General features: G+C 46.3%; 1 protein-coding gene across 12 annotated transcripts in view; it reads right to left on the reverse strand.

Annotated features, from left to right (window-relative positions):
- LOC102089571 (sodium/calcium exchanger 1) overlaps positions 1-23,291 on the reverse strand; it is a 155,816-nt gene that overhangs the window by 105,844 nt on the left and 26,681 nt on the right. For all 12 annotated transcript variants that reach the window (XM_065058894.1, XM_065058897.1, XM_065058896.1 and 9 more), the window contains exon 2: positions 15,871-17,706. In XM_065058894.1, coding sequence (XP_064914966.1) covers positions 15,871-17,669 — 1,799 coding nt within the window. In that variant the 5' untranslated portion in view covers positions 17,670-17,706. The remainder of the gene's footprint in view (positions 1-15,870; positions 17,707-23,291) is intronic.

Genomic DNA, 23,291 nt, shown 5'->3' on the forward strand with positions numbered 1-23,291 from the left:
TTCATGCATCCCTTTTGGAGATGGCTACAGTTGCTGCATGAGTAAGTTCTTCTACTCAAGCCAAGAGGAAAGGGCAATGGTGCAAATCAGCTCTGTAGCTGAGCTGTGCAATAGCTGAAGGCGACAAATGTGCTGTGCCCATGAAGGAGAGCAGTGGCTGAGCAGTGCCACACTCCCTTTGATGTATAGGATTAAGGACCCGGTTTCTAAGCCCCGAGTGTATGACTGTATTTTCCAGAAAGTCTCTGTTTTAGACTATGCACTTAGCTAAGCTTCAAACTAGATTCTTGTGGTTCTCCGTTCTCCCTAGTGCTCAACTCTGCTCTCCTCTAATAGAGTCATAGAATAGTCTGGGTTGAAAGGGACCTTCAAAGGTCATCTAGTCCAGGTCCTCTGCAATGAGCAGAGACATCTTCAACTATATCAGACTGCTCAGAGTCCCTTCCAGCCTGGCCTTGAATGTTTCCAGGAATGGGGCATCTACCACCTCTCTGGGCAACCTGTGCCACTGTTTCACCACCCTCAGTGTAAAGAATTTCTTCCTCATGTCTAGCCTGAATCTCCCCTCTTCTAGTTTAAAACCGTTACCCCTTGTCCTATCACAACAAGCCCAGCTAAAAAACCTCTCCCCATCTTTCTTATAGGCCTCTTATAAATACTGAAAGGCTGCAATAAGGTGTCCCTCGAGCCTTCTCCAGGTTGAACAACCCCAGTTCCCTCAGCCTGTCCTCACAGCAGAGCTGTTTGAGCCCTCTGATCATTTTTGTGGCCTCCTCTGGCCCCCCTCCAACAGGTCCATGTCTTTCCTGTACTCAGGGCTCCAGAGGTGGAGACAGGACTCCAGGTGGGGTCTCACTAGAGCAGAGAAGAGGGGCAGAATCACCTCCCTTGACCTGCTGGCCACGCTCCTTTTGATGCAGCCCAAAATACAATTTGCCTTCTGGTCTGCAAGTGCACATTGCTGGCTCATGTTCAATCTTGCATCCACCAGTACCCCCAAGTCCTTCTCCGTAGGGCTGCTCTCAATCCCTTCATATCCTCTCCACTTTGCACCCAAAACCTGACAATACAGGGCCCCAGCGTGACATCTGTGTGCCTACAGCCCATCCATGAGATTACAGTGATTGGAGGTGGAAAGCGATGCCTCGTGCACCACCTGCCCAGCCTGGCTGCCTTGCCCCCGTCACAACCCAGCCCTGTGCTCACACCCATGGAGGCGATAGACATCTCCTCTCACAAGTTTACTCTCAGAGCTGCCAAGCCTGTAGCCCTGCATCACAGCGAGCAACTAACAGCTTCCCAGCATCTCCACTGAAAATGCATAGATCTAGCAGTGTAATGAGCTCCACAGGTCGAGTCTTTTACTGACTCCCCACAAATCACTAAAAGGATAAACTACCAGTTTGGTTCATTAACAAGCGCTTTGTAGAAATCTGTGTTTATTTGCAGGAGAAAAACACGCTCATTCATACTAGGTCTAAGAAAACCTGATTTGAGAAGCAACTTAAGCCTCCCACTTTCCCTTTCAGCACTGCAGGATTGACTGTAGAGAGCAATTCTCCCACCAAACGCATGTAAAATTCTCCCCTGGCACACCAAGGGCCAAACAGGGCACTCTAGATGCTAGTCAACATTTCTTTGGAGCCCCAACTCTTGGGGCTCTCTGATTCAACAAGAAATTTAATTTTCACCTTGACACAGCAGAGGAAAACATCACCAGAAAGGCTCAGGCAAAAAAACGGACCTCAGTGGCACTGGTATCGCTTTCAGGTCTTGTAACATTTTAAGCAGCCAAATCACCAGGGAAGCTGTTTGTGACAACATCACAGATGCAACTCATGGATTCTGCGCATGGACCTAGAAGAAAGTTGGGGTAAAGACCAGTTGAAAAAGGAATACCAGGAGACAAGGATGAAGGAAAAGAAGTTCCAGCCTTTTGCTCATGCTTTTCAAAATTACTGCCTTGAGGAGGCAGAAGCCCTCTGGCACTTTATATTTACAATTAAAACATCCTTTGGTACCCAAGGCTGAACTAAAGCCTTCCTTAAGAGTTTGAAGTTGCTGAGGAAGAGGAATTTTGGAAAACTTCAGGCTGGTTCTGCATTTCTACTCTGTCAGATGATATGAATCCATCCAAGCTTTCCCTCACCATGGTTTTACTACATTAACACCCAGAAGCAGCTATGGAATAAAAGCTACTGCGCAGTCCATAAAGCTTACTGGCTCAGCTGGCACAGAGAGCAACACTGAATGTTTGAATGCAGGGCAGACACTTCACAGGGAAAGCAAGCTGCCCTCCTGGCTTAGAGAGGGCAGGCTAAAGGATCAGAAGTCAGGGGCTATATATTTGCTGTGGCAGAGGAGCGTGGAAGGGAAGTAGCTGCTTCAGTGGATAGAGCAAACTTGTGGAAAAATAACATAAGATAACTTTGCAGGATTGTGGAGCAAAGGGGAACACCAGCAAGGTGTTCCCTGGAGTTATCAAGAGGCCCCTGGTTGGCAGGCACAGGGACAGGAGGTTTGTTTTCTGTGCATTGAGAGAGAAGGGCATAAAGACTGTTTGTCTTTCTCAGGGCAAGTATTTAGAATCTTCACCAACTTCCCCTACATTTTCAAGATAGCCTCTCCTTGCATAGGTGTCTGCAATGGTTTGTGCCCAACTGCATGGAGGAGCAGAGAAATCTCCCTTTCAGTGCCAGAGCTTTGGGTTCCCATTACCTGTTCTGGGAGAGGGAGGACACCACGCAGAAATAAGGAACTGGTGGTCCAAGGGAGTTTTCCTAGCTCTTCTCTTCAGACGTATTGCCCAGGTGAAGTTTGATAAGCACAGCCCCTAGGCCACCGCTGCCATCAGATCTGTTCGTTAGCACCTTTGTGAGGGCTTTCCAAGACTGCCAGTTCTCAGGGGAATGAGAAGTGTTTTAATTGTATATAATTAAATACCGTTCCCTTATCTAGATTTCAAAGTTTACTGTTGGGGCTTCAGTACCAATGCTCTCTTCCCCTCTAATTAGCTTCCTTAATCTGTGCAGCCTTGCTTCTTCCCCTACGGGGACAGGGCTCTCCTGCAAGGAAGCTTGGATTGCATCTAATTATTAGCAAAGGAGACAGACAGCAGGCAAGCACTGGACCTGTCCCAGATATTCCTTGTGAGCAAAGAACCCAGATTGGATTGCCACAGGGAAGGTCTGAAGGTTGCATGTGTATGCATACATTTGGTCTTTCTGCTTCATCTGTAGGTTGCTTTGCATGCTACCCCCTTACACATTTGTGGCAAAAGTCCATGTAGGACAGAGGACACCTGACTGAAGTACAACTCACATGATGAATCCTTTTGCCTGTCTAGCACATAACAACAGGAGAGGACGAGTTCCCAAGACCTCATCTGACCCAAACTTGTTCAAAAAGAAACAATACACCTGATATCTTCAGTAAATTTTTGAACAGTGTCTCTAAGCTGTCCTCTTAAGCTGACCTGCTTTTGACAGAGGTCATCCACTCCCCTAAGCTACTCCTGAGTGGACCCATCTGTTCTAGGAGGAAATTTTCCTTCCTATCTGATCTGAATTGCCTCTGTTGCTTCCTCAAGACCCTGCAGACACAGATAATATCTTATTGCCTTTTACATGGCTCAATGCTTAGACCTTCCCTATGCCTGTGTCTTTTTAAATTAAACAGCCCCATTTCTTGCAGTCTCTCATCTGAGGTCACATTTCTCAGACCACCAGTCATTGTGCTTTCCTTTAGACTATTCCCATTTTCTTCTGGAGTCGAGTGCTCAGAGTTGGACGCAGCTAGGCAGAGCATAAGGATGGCTGCACTCCTCGTGAATATCTTCAGGATGACGTTTGTCTCATGACGTTGTGAGCTCAGATTTGGCTGCTGGCTCACAATGGCACCCCCTGACTCAGTCCTTCCCCTCCCACTTGAATTTGTGCTTACAACTATTCTAGCTCAAGCACTTCACAGTGTCCTGCATCCACTTGGGCTATTTTCCAGCCCATATCTTTAAATACCCATCCTACCTTCAGTAATACTTCCACCCTCTTCACTCTTTCTATCTACAAGTTTAAACACCAAACTTCTCATTTCCATGTCCAACAAGCTCCAGTTCATCACAAGCATCTGCTGAATACCTCTTCACCCCCATCCAGTGCCACATTTCTCTTCCCAGACAGTGGCTCATTTAGCCAGTGCTTCCTTGCAGCAGTACTGAATGAGGCAACATTAAAAGCCCTTCTGAAGCTGAGTCATATGAGAACCACTGCTTTTCCCTTACCCAAAAGGCTTGCATAAAAGGAAATTAGGTTGGCTTGATAAGATTTGTTTTTGACAAATCTATGCTGGCTGTTATTCATCTCCTTGTTATCTCTGCAGTACTTACAAATAACGTGTTGATTTATTCTAGGCTCTTTTAGGTACAGAAGCAGATCTAATCTGGCTGAGCTTCTTTTGAAGGCAGCTCCTGAGCTTGCCTGCAGATCTCATCTGTTGCCCAGAAAACCTTCCAGGAGGACTGCTAGTAGCTCTAAGAGCCCCCCAGGCATTCTTTTAACAACACAAAGCTAATTTCACCATGCTCGCATGGTCTGAGGACAGGTGGCTTACTTTATCTCCATCCTACACCTGCAGGCCTCATGAACACAGATGTCCACAGAGGGTTGTGCTTCTTGGTGGAATCTGTCATTCAGTTCCCTTCCCCTTCTCCCTCTGCACTGCTAAGGCATGGATAGGACATCTCCTTCCCCTCTAATTCTCGTCCATTTCATGCTTAGCCTGACGCTGACCCAACACTCCCATGCTGCTCTGTTACACTCCTCCGTACTAAACTGACCCATTTTTGGGTTTTTGTATGATTCTTTTTGAGTTTCAGGTCACTGGAGAGCTCATGAGTCAGGTAAATTTCCTGTTATGCTTCCTGCCCTTTCCCCTGTGGTAGGATCATTTGTGTCTGGTGCATTAATATGCAGGACTGATACCTTATGCCCCTAGGTCCCATCACATATACAGTCACTAAGGATGAATATAAATTTCAATAATCAAACCTAAATTGTGAATGCAAATCCACTGAACTAAGCAAATACAAAGCCTTGTGCAGAGTCTTGTGCCAGGTAAAACCTGCTCCCCACCTGCATGAGCCAAAGCAACAGGTTTCATCTCAGATCCATCCTCCCATTGTCAATGAAACCAGTGTGTCTCTCCCCTGCTCATCACAGCCCTATTTATTGCAGATTCCCTGCAGAACAGAATTTTTTTTCTGCCTCAGGTACTCTGACACAGCTGCGTAGTCATGTGACAGCTGTGCAGTATTAGGACAGCAGAGCCTGGGCTGCAGAATGGCATTGTCAAGAGGAAAAGGAGGGCTGCAGCTAAGGACCCACAACTCCTCAGAGCACATGTCCATGTTCTCCAGACCCACATGTTTCTTGCTCATGTGTAAAGGCATGCCAGGATAAGTCATCTGTCACAACCCTGGCAAGAGAAGCACTCAGGCTGCACAGGTAAGGTTTTGGGTCAGAGGATCTGGAAGTCCTGGTAGTCAACAGGTTGACCATGAGCTAGCAATGTGCCCTTGTGGCCAAGAAGATAAATGGTATCCTGGGGTGACGAGCAGGTTGAGGGAGGTTATCCTCTTCCTCTACTCTGCCCTGGTGAGGCCCATCTAGAGTACTGTCTCTAGTTCTGGGCTCCCCAGTTTAATAAAGACAAGGAACTACCAGAGAAAGTCCAGTAGAGAGCTACAGAGATGATCAGGGATCAAGAGCACCTTTCTTACGAGGAAAGACTGAGACAGCTGGGTCTGTTCAGCCTGGAGAAGGCTAGAGATCTTATTTATGCTTATAAATATCTTAAGCGTGGTTGTCAAGAGGGTGGGACCAGACTCTTTTCAATGGTGCCCAGTGATAGGATGAGGGGAAACGGGTGCAGACTGAAACTCAGGAGGCTTCATCTAAACACATGAGGAGAAACTTCTTTACTTTGAAGGTGACCAAGCACTGGAACAGGCTGCCCAGAGAAGTTGTGGAGTCTCCTCTGGAGACATTCAAAACCCGCCTGGACACATTCCTGTGCAATCTGCTCTAGGTGAACCTGCTTTAGCATGTGGGTTGGACTAGATGATCTCCAGAGGTCCCTTCCAACTCCAACGACTCTATGGTTCTGTGACAGCAGAGCCAAGGCCACGGGAATGGCACAGAGACAGGAGCGTGAGGGCTGGATAAAAGGAGCAGCTGGGAAAACACAGGCACAGACTGAGGAGCTGAGCCATCAGCGCTGTAAAGCTGAGAGGCTGCCTGGGAAGTCTGAGGGGCTGAGGAGCACTTTAATGGATTGATATATTTCTACTCTAGATTGTTTGTAGAAGCCAAATTTATAACTATTTTGTTCTCCTGGAAGCAAGCAACAGAGCTTGGAAAAGAACTCAGAGCAAAACAATAAGTTTTGTTTTGGTTTGTTCTGGACCCAGCAATAAACTTTGTCCTTCTTGTATCTCAGCCAGCAAGACAACAGTTTTGTCACCTGGTGACAGTGCATCTGGCCGCTGGGACAAGGCTCTCCTCAGGGCATACTGCACCGGCGATTAATTTACAGCCACATCCCATGACCCCAAAATAGCCCAGTGTGTGACTACTGCACACCAGTGTTGTAACAAGAGCAAATAACCAGAGGAGTCACTGTCGTGTTTTAACCCCAGCTAGCAATCACAACCACAATAGCCACTTGCTCAATCTCCGTCCCAGCCCCTCCAAACAGGGGAGAGAATTGAAAAGGAAGGAAGAAACTTGTGGATTGAGATAAACACAGTTTAACATATAACAAAACAATACTAATATACCACCACTACTACTACTGAGAAGATGTATTAAATAGAAAATAGAATATGCAATAAAAGATACTCAATTCAGTTCCTCACAAACTCCATCTGCACCGAGCAGCCAGTCCTGGGAAGAGAATAAGCACCCTGGTCCTAAACAACCCATCCTGAAGAGAAAAGAGAGAAAAAGGCAGAAAGGCCCAGAGGTCTCTGCAAAATGGCAGGATGTGAAAAGGCAGAACTAAAAGAAACTCACAAATGGAACTCCACTGAAACAGAGCAGAACCAGAACAGTCTCCATCTCCCTCTCACTAGCCAGAAACCTGACTCCCTTAAATATAAAGCATGACGCTAATTACATGGAATATTCTCACTGATCAGCCTGGATGTCTGTCAAGGTCTGCCTCATCCATGCCCCAGTTCCTAACAGCCTCAAACCTGCAGGCAGAGAGCTGAGAAAGACTGTGGTTCTCAGACAACAACTAAGGTAAGAGCAAGCTCTTACATTCTCTTTGTTCCAACTCAAAGACACTGGAAAGTTACTTGAAGAAAAACATAAATTCTGTCCCGAGGTGTTATCTTCTTGCTCTCAAACTAAATCCAAACAATGACCACGCTAGCTACAAAAAATTGAAGTTGCTAACTGCATGAAGGAAATTAACTCACTTTCAGTCAGACCAGCACAATGACACAAGCACTTCAAACAGCAAAGAGACTTCCTGACAACAATGCTATAAGATGTAAATCACCACTAGAAAAAAAAAAGGTAGTATCTGCACATTGGACTCTACTCAGTCCATCTCCATCCCTGTCCTCAGCTATTTGAGAGCAGAGGACCTTCCCCTTCAACAGGCTTTGCTCTGGAGGAGCAGGCATAAGCAATCAGCTCCATCATTCTGCTTCTAGCACTCAGTTCCCAGAGATCCAGTCTGTGCCCCTGTTCTTCATTATTGCCCTGTTTCTATTGCCAGACACATTTTATTGTTACTTTGATTGTGTAGGAAGGAATCCAGACACTATGGAAATGGAACCATATAGGGACTGGACAGAGGAGACACATGCTGGTCACCCTCTTACTTGCACAGCAGTGGGAATATTTTCTCTCTTACACTAAGATATTTTTAAAACAGAGAATGCTGTTATTATTTGTTGTCACCCAGGATCCAGCATTGCCATTCTTGGAAATCAGAGCAACGCATCCAATGTCAGTGTCAGAAACATTATTAGTGGAGTTTTTGATATCTCCCAAGATGTCCTCAAACTAAATGCATTTATGACTTGGAGAGGGCTGATCTCAACTCCAACCATGCCTGAGCCTACAAAGCAGAGAACATACCCACTAGTACCCCTGCAGCTAAGCCATGTATCCAGCCATCACAAACACTGTGGCTGTGAAAGACTTTTAATCAAAGCTCCTCATCTTAGAGTACTGTAGCAATACAGGTGGTTTAGCAATACCAGACAGTGAAGGTTAAGCTAACACAGTTATTCTATGGTGCTGGAGAACAGGGCAAGAAGAAGAGACAAGGGATAGTATACGTGTCTTACCCCTTGCATGGCAGTGATGTGCATGTCCTTGCTAACGAACATGCAGTTTGTCCCTGATGTGAGCCAATCCAGTAGGGACATACACAAGGCGGATTCGGACATGGAAGACTATGCATCACCTCTGGTACGCCTGCCTGCCAAAAGCAGAGCTCCATCACATACCCCTGCCAGCCGAGAGCTGGACGACAGCACTCCATCTGCCTGCAACACACCAGATGATGCTTTTGAGCTTAGCCTCTCCCCCTGGGGAGGGTCTGTTTCTGACTTAGCCAGTTGTCTGCCAGGTCCAGCTTCTCCTTTCTGTTTGGCTTTGGATGACAGCAGATGTTTCTCTGCCCATCTGCACAGATGCTTGGATGCCAGCTGTGGTCAGCTGTCTGCTTTTTGTTCTGTCACTCTCGTTTGAAGCCCAGAAATGCAGCCCTGCTGCTGGAAGAAAACTACTGAGCACTATACACTGATATCAAACCTGAAGGCAAAGTATCAGAGGAAAGAAGCCTTTTCCCAAGGCAGATGCACAACTCAAACTCAGCACTTCCAGCAGGGTCCTGGGTATGAACTGTTTACCTCTCCCTGCTCAAGGATTTGCTAGAGTAAAGGATCCCATGTGCACAGGAGGGAGAAAGACAGATCCCTGCTCTGCTGACAAGGCCTGCATATCACAGCTGGTGTTAACGATGCTGCTGGCAATGCTCAAGAACATTCCAGGGAAATAACAGATCCTTCAAAAGGGGGACAGGACTTCTCCTACCCCCTCTCTCAACTCCCTAGCAAGGACCTGCAGAGCAGCGCTTCACTCCAAGTAACTCTTAACCACACCAACAAGCTTTGCTAGGATTGATGCTTTAATTTCTTAAAACAAGCCCAGATCCTCTGTTTTATAAATGACTACAATGCATTTAATAGGTGGCCTTTTCATAAAGGAGTACAGCGGATGTGTGCACAGGCCCTGATGAAGCTAATAACTGCCTCTCAATGGCTTTCAGAGAGTTATTACATATTTAAGATCCAAGCTCCCTTAATCAACCACAGAGATGCAGCTGGCAGCAGTAAATTGCCAACAACAGCTCATTACAAATAAGGAAACATTGGTTTTTCAAGGACAAAAACTGTGTCAGTTCTTCAGCAAGAGCTAACCATTCTTGTTCTCACCCTTCTCTCCCTCCCACCGTTCTCCCCAGTCATGTGTTGGCTCAACTTGCTTCGTCCAATAACAACCTCACTGGCTAATCCCCTCCACAGCAGACATCATCAAATCAAGTTCCTAGATTTCATGACTTATTTGGGCAAACAGCACAGACTGCATCCCGTGCTTACCCTCCCCAAGCAAGCTACAGACAGGACTTGTCCTACAACACCATGATGACATAGCCCTTGGCTTTAGCCTGGGGAGGAGAGGACCAAATCAGGCCATAAGACACTTAGAGACACAATTGTGAGTATGTGCTTTGCAGGCTTGAGAGCTGATGTGAGACTTGGGAAGGATTTTTTCAGCCTATACGTACACATCATGCCTCTGTCACTCTGTGCCCAGTCTGTGTGCACAGGACAACAGCAAGCACCTGCAGGCTCTTGGTTGCAGGAGAAAGGGAAAGGTCTATGAACATCACATGGCCTTATTTCCTTGCTATCTCCTAAGCCCCCCTCCCATCAGGGTTGTTCAGTGCAACCGAGACAAGAGCACAGCAGTTTAAGAAAGATGCACATGGCTGGGAGATATTAAGGTTAACATTTTAGGAGTGTTTGGGAAAGACTAAACATAGTGCAAAATAAGAGGATAAAAAGAGAAGCTAGCTCACCCTGTTATAACTTGTCTTCAAGACCCAAAGGAATTATATGTTTCAGTCCCATGGAACTTCTCCCCAAAGCTCCTCTGGAAAGCAAAACAGGCCCCCATGCCATGCCCCAGCCTCATGTGACACATGTGTCCAACTCCTTGCTGTGGGCCATGGCCAAGGCCACCTCCCATGAGATGGACCCAGGGCACTGAGTGCTCCTGCCACAGGCTCAAGACCTAGGTCCTGGTGGCCATATTTGAACTGCCTGGAAGTTTCACTGGGCCAGCTGAGACTGCAAGTGGTGAGGGGAAAACATGCTCTAAAACCCAAGCTGGGCACAGGAAGCAGGCTGAATAAGAGTTTAATCTCTGTTTGGTCTGTTTTGATATCTCACACTGCGCCTCCAGACATTAATCCTATACAAGCTGGGGGTTGTAAGGGAGGGAATGCACACTGACCCACATGAAGTGGGACAGACAAAGGAAGAGATAATATGTTCAATGATGAAACATGAAAAAGGGAATATTTGCTTGCTTCATCTTCAGCCTGATTTACAGTGGTCTCTCTGCTGCATCAGAAAACTCTCAGCTCTTCAGCTGCATCCTACTGCAAGGCTGACCATGATGGAGGTTTCATATTTTTCTCTGAAGCTGCAGGCCACAGATGCAAAACTGAGCTACAGAGGTCCCAGGGCTGAGTCAGGATTTTATTTATGCTGTTTCTTCAGAAATACTTCACCCAACTTCTTTTGGAAAAGGAAAGAGGAACTTAAAAAAGCAGTACCACTTGGTTCCCCACTGCCACAATCTATACTTATTGACATTTTCAAAGAGCTCTTGGGAGGGAGGCTATGTGGTCTCTGGGGACACTTTCCTTAAAAGTCAGAGGACTTAGCTGATGTTTGTGTCACTTAGTATTTGGCTCCTAGATTTATGCTTCCAGAGAAATGGCAAACCTGGCTTGGACAAGTCAAATTCAGTGAGCCAAGAGTGTCTCTTCCTAAACCTGCAGCAGATACCTTTTATAAAAATAGATAAACTATATATTATGAACAGCAAGATCTACTGACATAAGATTCTTCATGCACTTAGAGGTGTGACTGCATAGGTGAAATACCAGTTTCATTGGTTATCTGTATAATTGTGTGTATCATCTTCCCCACTGACTTATTAATGCAATAAAAACTTGTCTTTTGTGGGGTGAGGGTGCAGACATCTGGAATGCAGATTGTAATAGATCTCTAGTTGCAATGTTATCTCTGGAAAAAAGACTACTTTTTGAACATGAAAGAACACAGTTTTCATACAGATTTACTGTTACATCTGGAAGAGGTGCCCCTCCTGATATTTTCAGACAGTAAGGAGAAGAGATCCCACCAGCTGGGGAAGGATTGCTTCCTCCTCTAAGATTGGAGGCTGGGCCTCTTTTGAATTATTTGGCATTTGGTCAGGAGATAAAAATACACAGACTATATGAACCAGTGGCCTCTTTTATGATCACAATAGCTGCAGTAGATGGCTGGGCAGGAAAAGCCTGCAACTACTTATCTTCTCCATGTTCTCATCAAGAAAGCTTTAATCATCAATGGAGATACAACACAAAGTTGGAGTCATCTTGTTGAGGATGGCTCCAGAGTGAAGGCTCTCTCTTACACTTTAAATCATAGCACCTTGCCCTACACTGACAGTTCAGAAACCCAGGTACCTGTCCAACATCACTAAGACTGGCCTTGCTGAGACCCAAGTCAGACACCTTTAGCTTTCCCACACAGCTTGGAACAATTTGTCATGCACATAATCCCTTTGCAAAACATATTTAAATGCCTTTTCTTTCACTTCGCAACATGCACCCATTGAACACACAAGCTGTGCTTCAAGAGCAAGGAGCAGAAAAGCATCACTCCAAGAAGCTACCAGGCAGTGCTGGGATAAAATGTTACATAGGAGGACCAACATCTTCTCTGTTATACATCTTTTTTGGTAGCATCGGAATGAGATCTTTGTTTAAATGCACAGGAGTGGCATGGCTTCAGCAGTTACACAGCTATTTTGTGCGCTCTGGGAAAGGGGACATCAACAAATTGCAAAACGGGAAAGTCTCTCTGGACACTGCAAACAAACAACATGTTACATAATTGAGCCTTTTGGGAACCAGAGGAAGTCTCCAGAAGATCAGGGCCCTCCCAGCACTTTCTAATTTTTCTGGGACTTACCAACAAGCCAGACCTCTAATAATAGATGCTTGTACACAGTTTTCTTTCATCCTTGTGTCCCCCTGCACTGCTCTACCTTTGTTGGTAGTGCCCCAGAAGAACACATCTTACTCGATTTTATCAAGCTGATTTATACAGCCTAGAATAGCAGAGCTGAAGAGGCACTGAAGACCTTTAGAAAGGGCAGCAAAACCATCTGATGGCCATCAGAGCATGGGAAAAAACGAAGTTTTAGAACTTTATTGAATCAAAACATGCTGGGGAATTGTACCATTCTACACAGCTGTGATTTAGCTGAAGCACAGCAATAACACAGCAAACAGGCTTAAGCTCTGCAATCCACATTTTGCACTAGCACATCTTCTTTGTTCCCATTAGAGCAAACTCTTCCAAGAAAAGATGCCCATAAGCAGCATCCTGAGCTTCAGGAGCACACAGCCTTTGTGCTGCAGGGCTGCCCTAAACTTGTGCCCAGGCAAACACGGGCCTGCAGAAATCTTTTGCAAGTCAGATTGTAGCATCCAACACCTGAACATGGACTGTAGCAGCTAAGTTTTAGATGAATACCTACTGCCTTTCAAGCATGTGAACAGATTGCAATTTGTACAACCTATTTCATCTCTGTCCCTGAAAAATAGGGTACATATATGTCCTCTCCCGCTTGAATGGAGCAAGCCCCTTGGTCAACACATAGTCCTGTAGTTGCCACCTCCTCCCACCCGATTTCCCAAGCCCTCATCTGTACCAGGCTGCAAACTCCTGAGGTGATGCTTAGAATAATGGAATCATTTTGGCTGGAAAAGACCTTTAAGATAGATCATTGAGTCCAATGTAAACATTGCTAAGTCCACCTCTAAAACATAAAATCGTAGAATAATTTTGATTGGAAGAGACCCTCAAGATCATTGAGTCCAACCATAACCTAACTCTAGCACTAAACCATGTCCCTAAGAACCTCATCTATGTGTCTTTTAAACACCTCCAGGGATGGTGACTCCAATACTTCCCTGGGCAGCCTGTTCCAGTGCCTGACAACCCTTTCCATGAAGAATTTTTTCCTAATATCCAATCTAAACTTCCCCTGGTGCAACTTGAGGCCATTTTCCCTTGTCCTATCACTTGCTACTTGGGAAAAGAGACCAACACTCTCCCTGCTACAACCTCCTTTCAGGTAGCTGTTGAGAAGAAGGTCTCCCCTCAGCCTCCTTTTCTCTAGGCTAAATGGCCCCAGTTTCCTCAGCTGCTCCCCACCAGACTTGTGGTCTAGAACCTTCACCAGCTTCATTGCCCTTCTCTGAACTCACTCCAGCACTGAAATTTCTTTCTTGTAGTGAGGGGCCCAAAACTGCACACAGGATACCAGGAATCCTGCCGAGTATGGGAGGATGATCACTGCCCTGGTCCTGCTAGCTGCACTGTTCCAATGTACACATATTTCCCACATACTGTCCCTTCCTGCAACTCCAAGGAGAGAGAGTTTAAAGGCAACAGAGCTATGATAGCAATGCTCTGGCATCTCCACAGAAAAAAAAACATACTCAGGCTTCTAAGAAAGCTGTTCTCCTCCATTTTTTGCTTGCTGTGCGCATACTGACAGCCAGTAAGAAAAGGCAGAAGGAGGCTTGCTGTGGGGAGGGTGCACCAGCATGCCCTGGGAGGCTGGGCAGCAACTCTCACAGGATGTTGTCAGCCCATTTCCAGCACACCCCTTGTTTCTAGGCTGTTGGCAAAAGTCAGCAGCAGAGAGTTTAGTGGAGGACAGGCCAACAGCACGGAGAGTAGGGACAGCACAGCGGGCCCCAGCACAACACTGAGGAGATGGCAGTGCCATCCTACTGTGAAACCCCACCTCACAGGTTAAGCTCCAACAGGCAGTGCAGATGCAGGTGAGATTATCTGTCTTTGATGAAGGACAGCACAGACATCCTGGACATAGTGGTGGATCCAAGACAAGGGGGGATCCCAAGCCCCTCTGAGCACAGTCACAGAGCCTGCAGGCATTTGTTTGGCCTGCTAAGTAAACATGTCACATCCCAGGGGAACTGAGATTAAACATCACATTCTTCCTGCCAGAAGCCCAGTTTTGCTAGTGCTGAGTGACCTGGTTAAAAATAGCCTTTGGGGGATATCCTTATAGCCCAGTTCATTGCATCTTGCAGACAACCCCATGCTTCTCCCACAATGGGCAAATAAATAAATAAATAAATAGATAGATAGATAAATAAATAAATAAATGAATGAAGTAACTGCTTTCCTCTCTACTAAAGTTGTCATTCAGGAGCCAGGAGCAATGGCATATCGTGTGCTCTTGACCCTTGTGTGAGCAACATTCATGTTCTGCTCTCCAAACTGCTGGAACTGTGAAGTTCTTGCTCAGTTTTTACTGAGAAGTCGAAACCCCAACTGTGGGTTTCCCCATTCGCTTCATTCTCCCTGTGCACAGAGAGCAGATACAAGTAACAGGCAGAACAAAAGGTCCACTCTTGGCACTCATCATGGGTCTGTCTCAGCTCTTAAGAGACCAGTTGTATGATACACAACACCTAAGCTAACATTCAGCTCTCCCGTGACACAGCAGTGCCATTTATCAGGGAATTCTCCAAGTTCTGTGCAGCGGTTTTTTGCTACAGACTCTGCTATTAACAAGGACTGATCTACAGTCACAGACTTCACTGTAGGAAGAGCCTGAGGCTGGAACAACACAACTCCCAAAGCTTGCTTCTCCCAGAGCCCCAACTGGTCAAGGAAGTGTCTTCATGACATACCCAAGAATTTTCTACTGGGCTATTTTATATTCTCCACATAACGTAGCAAACAAGGCTACAGCACTGATTTTTTTTCTACCATCCATCCAACAACATTCAGGACCAGCCTCCAACCGCCTTAAGCCTTCTTTTTTTTTTTTTATTTGCAAGCAGTCAAATGTGGCTGCAGTTGCATCCTAAACATGACACTTCTCTGCATGACGAAACATTTTCAGGACATGCATTGTACAATGACACAGGACTGTGTCCTTCAGAAGAGGAGGAGGTGAAGTGACCTTCACCAAAGCCCCAAACAGAGCACTGGTGGAACAGTCTGTGGCCCAGTCCTGGATGACCTGACTCAACAGGCAAGGGGAAGTAGGTACCACAATTCATACACTCATTTTAGGCCCTTCACAAAACAGGTCCTTATGACTGGGTGGTAACAGCCAGCTCATTTTTGTTCACTCCTCCACTGTAAACCTGAGGCTAGAGAGATCTGTGCGACACATGGATAGGGTGCGGGAGGCTGAGCTCACAAACCAGTCCCACTTCCTGCTGCTGGAAGGGTGGAGTGCCCCTGAGCACGCATCACTCTCTGGTCTGTTGGCAAGGCAGGGACACAGCATTTCAGGCTCCACAAAGTACATAAAGCCATTTGTGACTTACTGCAGTGTGCTGACACCCAACACCTCCAGTGCAGCTCTGGGAGCCATGTGCATTTAATTTCATGAGAAATGGAGACTGTAAGTAACAAATAAAACCTTCACTTACACTATCTCATCATTCTGGAACTCCAGCTCCCCGCAGGTGTCTTCAAAGTCCTCTCCTCCACCTTTGGCTGAGCCTTCAATGGTTTTGTAGGGCACAATAACATTTCCTCGTGCACCAGAGGTTCTCAACACTTTCACTTCCATGGTCCCTACACTTTCACTGACATGTGTTACGGGTTCCTCAAAGGTGAAGATGCCAGCGTGGTCATCGTCAAAGATGGTGACAGTGGCAGTAGATGGTGATCCCAGGCAGGCAAGTGTTGAGACACGACTGGCTTCAAGAATGCCCTCATCTGAGGCCTCAGTGCTCACGCGGACATTGCTGAGATGGACCAGGAAATTCTCATCCTCCTCAAATATGTCATCATCGATTATGCCAACACGGATTTCCTTCTGGGTTTCTCCAGGCTTGAAGACCACTGTCCCTTCAGTGAACTCATAGTCAGAGCCAGCATTGGCTGTCCCATCCTCTGTCCGGAAGTCAACATATACCGTGTTGGTCAAGTCTCCTCCACGGCGAATGATGGTCAGGGCGACAGTGCCACAGTTTTCCAGACACTGGTAGGTACCCTGCTCAAAGTAGAGCTTACTGATGGGATCATTTTCTGCCACATCACTGTTGACCTCATGCATGCTGACAGCTTTGCGGGCCTGGTCTGCAGCATGTCTCTTCAAGATGTTGCCAGCTCCTGTCATGAGCCGAGTAGCCTGAATGCGGTAAAAGGCCCTGCTCTTCTGCTGCTGGCTCAGGACCTGGTAGTTGGCCAGCTCTATAAGCTGTTCAATTTCCTTGTCGGGATGCTTTTGTTTCAGCTCCTTCAGGATCCGAGCCATTTCCCTCCTGGCTTCCTCATCGTCCTGGTCTTTCTCATCCACCTCTAACACCAGTGTTCCATCCAAAAAGTTCTCCACATGAGAATTAGCAACCTTTCCATCCATCTCAATATCAGCCTTGGAGGAGGGCCGGTCACCCTCGTGCTCAATGATCATGCCTCTCTGCTTGCCAGCTCGATATTTCTTGTAGACGTACTTGTAAAATAAAAGCCTCCTGTCAGCTATCCAGGCAAACACCACACAGATGGGGAAGAAGAAGAAGGTGAGCAAGCCTTCCCAAACCTCCACAATCCCAGGAGAAGACACAGATAAAATAATGTAAAGCCAAGTGTAGGCAAAGATGCTCCATGCGGCTGTAACAAAAAACACTCTCAGGTGCTTGATCTTCCTTATCTCTCCATCTGGAACAACGTAAACACAGATCGCAATGATGACAAACATGTTAAACGCAGCACTCCCCACAATTGTGCTTGGCCCCAAGTCCCCCGCCGTGAAACCATGGCCACACACTTCGATAACAGACAGGAGGATCTCAGGGGCAGATGAGCCCAAGGCCATCAGTGTGAGGTTAGAAACGGTCTCATTCCAGATCCTCACCGTGGTTTTGCTGGTCTCACCATTGGGCTTCTTGATGGTTATTTCCCGCTCTTGGGATGTGATGACTTCGATGGAGGACATGAAGCGGTCAGCTATGATAGATACTCCCAGGAACATGTACACCATTGCTACAAAATACACGGTTGCCCGAGCAATTTTGTCACCGAATGAGGGGTCTTGGGGTTCCCATATTGGTAAAATCACACCCTTTTTGCAGATGTATGAGCCAGTGCACTCCTCGGTATCATTCACCGGCAATTCGCTGGGGCTTTCTGCATGTATGCCATCTGCATGGAAGAGCAACACCAGCACAACGCTCAGGAGTTGGAAGCTCACTGGGAAGGTAGGTGGGTGAGTTGCTCGTGACATGGCCGCTTCCACCGAGCGAGCTCCAAATGTCCTCAACCTGCAGAGATGAAAGGAAACATACATTAAGTGAAGCCAGCTAGGGATAACAAGATTTTCTTCTGCACCCTGTTTATTTTCTATCTTTCCCAAACATATAGTCAAGCTACCCTGTTACTCAAGAAGACCCATCTTATGAGCCCATTTGTGTTATAATTGCTGCAGTGTTCCACGTACAAATTATCCAGCTCAGTTATCTGAAGAAGGATGGATTTGGATGCTAACAGTAGGCTAGCATCTACCCCTTTTAGTTACCATGATTTTTAATGCCACTTTATTTCTCTTTGCTGAAAGCCTATTAGTTCAATTGCATTTTCTGGTTTCTCATCTAATTAAAGCCCATCATTCTGCTTCACAACTGGCAGAAGTGTTTCCCATTTCAAAATTACAGAGCACCCACTCACCGGAGTTCAGGCTAAGAGCAGGACAGGACAGGGAAATCTACTAACCCCTCATAATTAAAAAATATAGATAGATAGAGAGAGAGAGAGAGAGAGAGAGAGAGAGAGAGAGAGAGAGAGAGAGAGATACTTGCTGCTTTAAGAGCACTGAGGCTGCACTGTAAACTCTGTATTTCACAGACTTTTCTTGCTCACAGTCCTCTCAAGCACCTACTCCACATCAGATATCTGCACAAAGTGATGTCAAGCCCTGGCAAAACCTTGTTCTTTACAGTAACTTGATCATAAGGTGCACCAGTAGGGTAGTCTTTAATTAATGATTTTGGAGCCATTCCTTCCACAGCGCATCACTTTGCACCTTCCCAAAACTGGAAAGAACCTCATATGCAGCCAAGCATGGCTCTCTCGGCATGCTTCGAGAGGAAACCTGTGCCTGTGCTCTTTTCCCACTAGGTCAGTTTTGACGGCTTCCCCTTCAAGAGCCTTTCTCACTCCATTTACATCCACCATCAGGCATGACAGCAGTTCTTGCCCTTGTCCTGCCTCAGAATTTTCCAGCAGTGTAGAAGAGCTGTTAAAGAAGTTTGCAGTTAGTTAACAGTGCATAAAACGACAGAACAGATGCCTCTATGTACATAGAGATGCTCAGTGCAAAAACCTGAGCATGCTCAGTGTAACATTCTCAATTTTACTAGGCAATAAAAGCCAGAGTCCTAGTTATTAAAGCTATATTTTCTCCTCAAGGAGAGCCTTTGCTATACTATGTTTCTCCATTCCAAGTTGATTTAATCACATGGTACTTAAAAATGTTTCAATGAAGAGAGGAAAATGAGTATGTCAATACTTTTGCTGGAGAATACAAAAGGCTAAATTGGTTTTGCTCATAAAAATCCACATCCCAGAAAGAAAAAATAAATGCTCAGCCATGAAAGGTTTCAACTCCTAAGAGAAGGATAGTACTCCCAGGCCAATATCAGAGATGGGACACAAGCAGGAGATTCACTTAATACCTCCCGAAGTCCAGCCTCTGCAACGCCAGGAAGGTCTCACCCTACCATGTGCCATCTGCTTGGTCTTGAGCAAACACCACACCACGTCTGGCAGCTGCACAGCTGCCTGTACTTGGGGACACACATCAGCCAATCCACACTGAGGCTGCATCCAGTGACAGCATCCCAGGTGTCAGCTGGGGCTGGTCATAGCCAGCATGACCCAAGCAGGATGGCTAAGCACACCTTCCCTCTTCCTCCTGCAAGAGGGCTTGTTCCATAGCACAGCTGGGAACCAGGCTGGCTCTCCGGCCACACAGCAGGCTACACATGCTGCATTTCTGACTGCAAAAGTACAGCCAGGTGGGTGTTCCTGTGGAGACAAATTTATCTCCCTAAAAAGGCACACACTAAAACCTCCTTGAAGAAAAGCAACTCATCACCACCACCCATCTCCTTATTCCCCATGATGCAGAAATCACCCTTTCTCATCAGGGCAGGAGCACATTACACAGAGTCAAGGCTGCATGCAAGTGAAGAACTGGCTGAAGGAAGAAATGGGTACCATCCTGGGCCCATGTTACAGGACCTACTCCACAAAGAGACATCATAATGATGGATCAAAGCCTTCTCCTCCATTTATTTAAGTATGCTGTAGTGGGATTATTGGGCTGGAAGGATAATACTGAGACTTTATCAAGACAGTTTAATATAAATGGCACTTTCTTACCAGGAATTGTTGGTCTGCCTCTGCCAACCTCCCAATTTGCTAATTAAGAAAGGAGGAGCAGGAAGTAAGCAAGTCGGAGAGCTAGGTGATAAGAACAGATAAGATAAACAATAAAAAGTAATTCTCCTGTATGGAGACAGACTTAAAAGAAAGGAGACCTTTGTGCTGGAAATCCTGCTAATGCTACCAAAAGCTCTTACTGCTCAATCCAGAAGCCCTGAACATTGCTCCTTCTGATCACAGTTGCTGGATACCCTCTGCTTCCCAAAATGCAGGTTGTAGCAACCACCACTTAGAAATTTGAAATAAAAAATTGAAAACATAGTGATGGTAAACAAGAGTACCTTGTTGCAGGCCACTTGCTGGACAGCTGATTTGAAACAGATGCACATTCATGGGTACTAAAGTTTAGTCTAAGCACGAATTAGTCAGCCAACATCTGTACTCCTGTGTTTCACACTGCTCTAACCCAAATCTTGGAGACATTTGATAAAGGAGCTGTCAAAACACAGGCTGACTTGGTATGTACTCTGTTTATCCCAGATAGCTTCTAAGTGTAGTTTTTTTAAATATGTAGGCTTCAAAAAGTTTTGTTTGGGCATTAAATATTACTAAGCTGCATGGTTCTTCCCCCTCTTCTTCTAAAGAGTAGTATTTTCAACAGAAAACTCAAGAGCATCCACCTGCCCTTGTTCAGTTAATTTTCTCCCTGTGGCAAGTCATATCCTTGCACATGTACAATTATTCAGAGCAACCAGGCATTGTGAAATCCCCTTGGCAAGAAGAGGAAACAGATGGTTCTAGAGAAAATATTATGCTTTGGGTCACTGATTTAGGTCGTAAAGAATAGGAGAGTCCCATCACACTTTGGACCCGTTCTATAGTCTTAAAAGGATTCAAGCACTGGAAGCCCCAGCCAGAAAAAAAGACACCCACAAAATCAGATTAATAAGTCAGTTAAACTTTGTTACCATGTTCTTCCCTTTAGAACATCCTAATATAAGTTTGGTTTGGTTTGTTAGTTTGTGGTGATTTGTTGGTTTGTTTATTTGTTTTTAATCAAGTCCCATATTACGTTAAACAGGAGGAAAAAAGGCCTAGAGGCTTGCATCTGAGCAATCCAGCTTTCTGGCCTTCCCATCCAGCTCTCAAGGTACAAACATTGTTTTTTGCTCAGACAGCAGGAGATAAGAGTCACGGAACTTTTCTGGAGAGTTCAGAGGGATGAGGAAAGACTGGAGCTTTGGAAGAAAAACGCACCAGCCTTGGTAATGTACCAGAACCTTTCTTTGATGACAGTAGTATCCCCCATCTCTATGTTGGATCTTCTCTAGCATTTTGTGGTGCAGTCATCAAGAAATATTCACATACCCTCACCAGCTTTTCTACCTGAACCGGTTCACATTGAGTGTTATTAACACCAGATTTGGGAATTATGGAGAGCTAGAAAATGCTTGGCCATAACATTCTGGTTACACACACACAATCAGAGCCTGACACTCAAAATATCTCCGTGAAGCAGCTGCTATAAAATTAGCAGATTTTCTTTATTTGTACAATACAAAATAAACAGCTTGGTCCCCAGAGACCCTTTTACTCGGCATTTGCATAGGGTCTCAGCACATGGTCCGCTCACTACTGCAGGCAGAGTGGTAAGAATATTCCCAGACAAATCATTCATATTTTCCTCTAGTGAGAAGCAAGGCTACCAGAATGCCAGCCCTCCCTCCAAACCCAACTTTGTTAGCTTTTCATTAAGGTGTCTGAATTGCATTTCCCATTCTGGCCATCCACAATAAAAGCAAATGCAGTAGGAGTTTCACAGCATGCGAGGTCAGTAGCCCCGACAAACCTTTCCTGCTGCGGTGTTCATGGCCTGGCCTCACTCCCTCAGCACCTCTTGAGTCAGACTGATCACAGCAGTGCTGGGCAGAGGCACAAGCTTGGTGCTGGCCATACATGTGTGGTGAGGAGCTCCAAATCACCACCCCAGGCCAGCACAACCCTGCCCATAAGCACTACCGCATGCCTAGGGGCAGGACCCGGAGCTCTCTTTATCACGGAGGGAGTGAATCTGTCCTTGGGCTCCGTGGAACTCGCTGCCTGAGAGCTTTCAGGTGGAGCTGGATCTAACCAGGAGAGCCAGGTCCCACTCGGGCTCTCCTGAAGTGGCAGCTGTGCCCCTTCCCTTTGCGGACAAGCTCCCCCGGGGCACTAGCTGTTGGTTTTGCGCAGTCATGAAGTAAGCCTGCAAAAGTCCTTGTGCTCCCTTCTAGACAAGCTCAGTTTAGAAGCAGGTACCAACCAACAGATGTTGGCCCAGCCTTTATTCCAGCCCTTAGTGTTGTGAAACACCAGGAGGGCAGTTGCTGCCCACAGCAGGGCTAGGAGGGCTGCAGAGATATTTGCCTCTCTGCTGGACATGGGAGCTCTAGCTTTCACTAATCTGTAGGATAGAGCTGCTGCTGCCAGCTCGTGCTGCAGCACCCCAGTTTAGGAGCTGCCAGATGGGGAGAAAACTGCTTTTTAGACTCGACTCTGACCTTTCCCTGGCAGCAATGCTCCATCAGGCTGGCTGGTTGCTGCATACAAAGTGAGCCTGAAAGCTGCTCTGCGTTTCAGCAAAGCACAGCTTTTTCTTTGCAGCAGCCTCCCAAAAGTCCCATCTCCATTTGGGCACTTCGCCCTTGAAATATCCACTGTAAGACTCGTCCTGTTATTTTCCTACAGCTTTGTATCACACACAGGTTTACGACCATCTGCAACAAGCTAGTGCCACTATAATTTTTCAGAGTAGGGAAAAAACCCTGCTAGCGTGGACACTTTCATTACAGAAGAAGGACTGGGCAAGGAAGAAAAGGGCCTGGGCTCACCAAGAATGAGTTGCCACACAAAGACAGAGAGTGAGGCTTTCCACAGTGAATTTTTCCCAGTATTCGAATGAAAACGCTCTGCAACACAGAGCAGCTGTAACACAGCAGCATTCACACCATTACAGTCACCACTACCTGACAGTTCCTACTTCACTGTGCCATCAGCTTCATAATAAACATTATTACTGTGAATTTACTGCCAGCTTGTGTGGGAGAAGGTGTCCCCACAGTTGTGTCACTGTGTATAGAAGGTGGGAGCAGCACCCTCCCCCTAACAGGGTGACTGGTCACTTGCTGAGGGGCAGTAAGAAGTTTGCTCTTCACGGGAGAGTGGGTGCTTTTTGGCATGCTGTGGAGACACAAACAGGAGCATGTTGCAACACCATGGGGATTCCCGTACAGCTGTTCCCCATCCCATAGTCAGAGCTAGACAGAAAGGAGCTTTTCCTACTGAGAGTGTGCTGCTGCAGGGTGGTGGGAAGGCAGCTCAAAACCCCCTTTGCTGGTGTAAGACGCAGGATAAAGATTATCACTCTTCAGCCAGAGGACCCATAAACTTTGGCAAAAAAGCAGCTAGTTGCTACTGCAAGGCT

Source organism: Columba livia, chromosome 3 (assembly GCF_036013475.1).
Source record: "Columba livia isolate bColLiv1 breed racing homer chromosome 3, bColLiv1.pat.W.v2, whole genome shotgun sequence".
Classification (NCBI taxonomy): Eukaryota; Metazoa; Chordata; class Aves; order Columbiformes; family Columbidae; genus Columba; species Columba livia.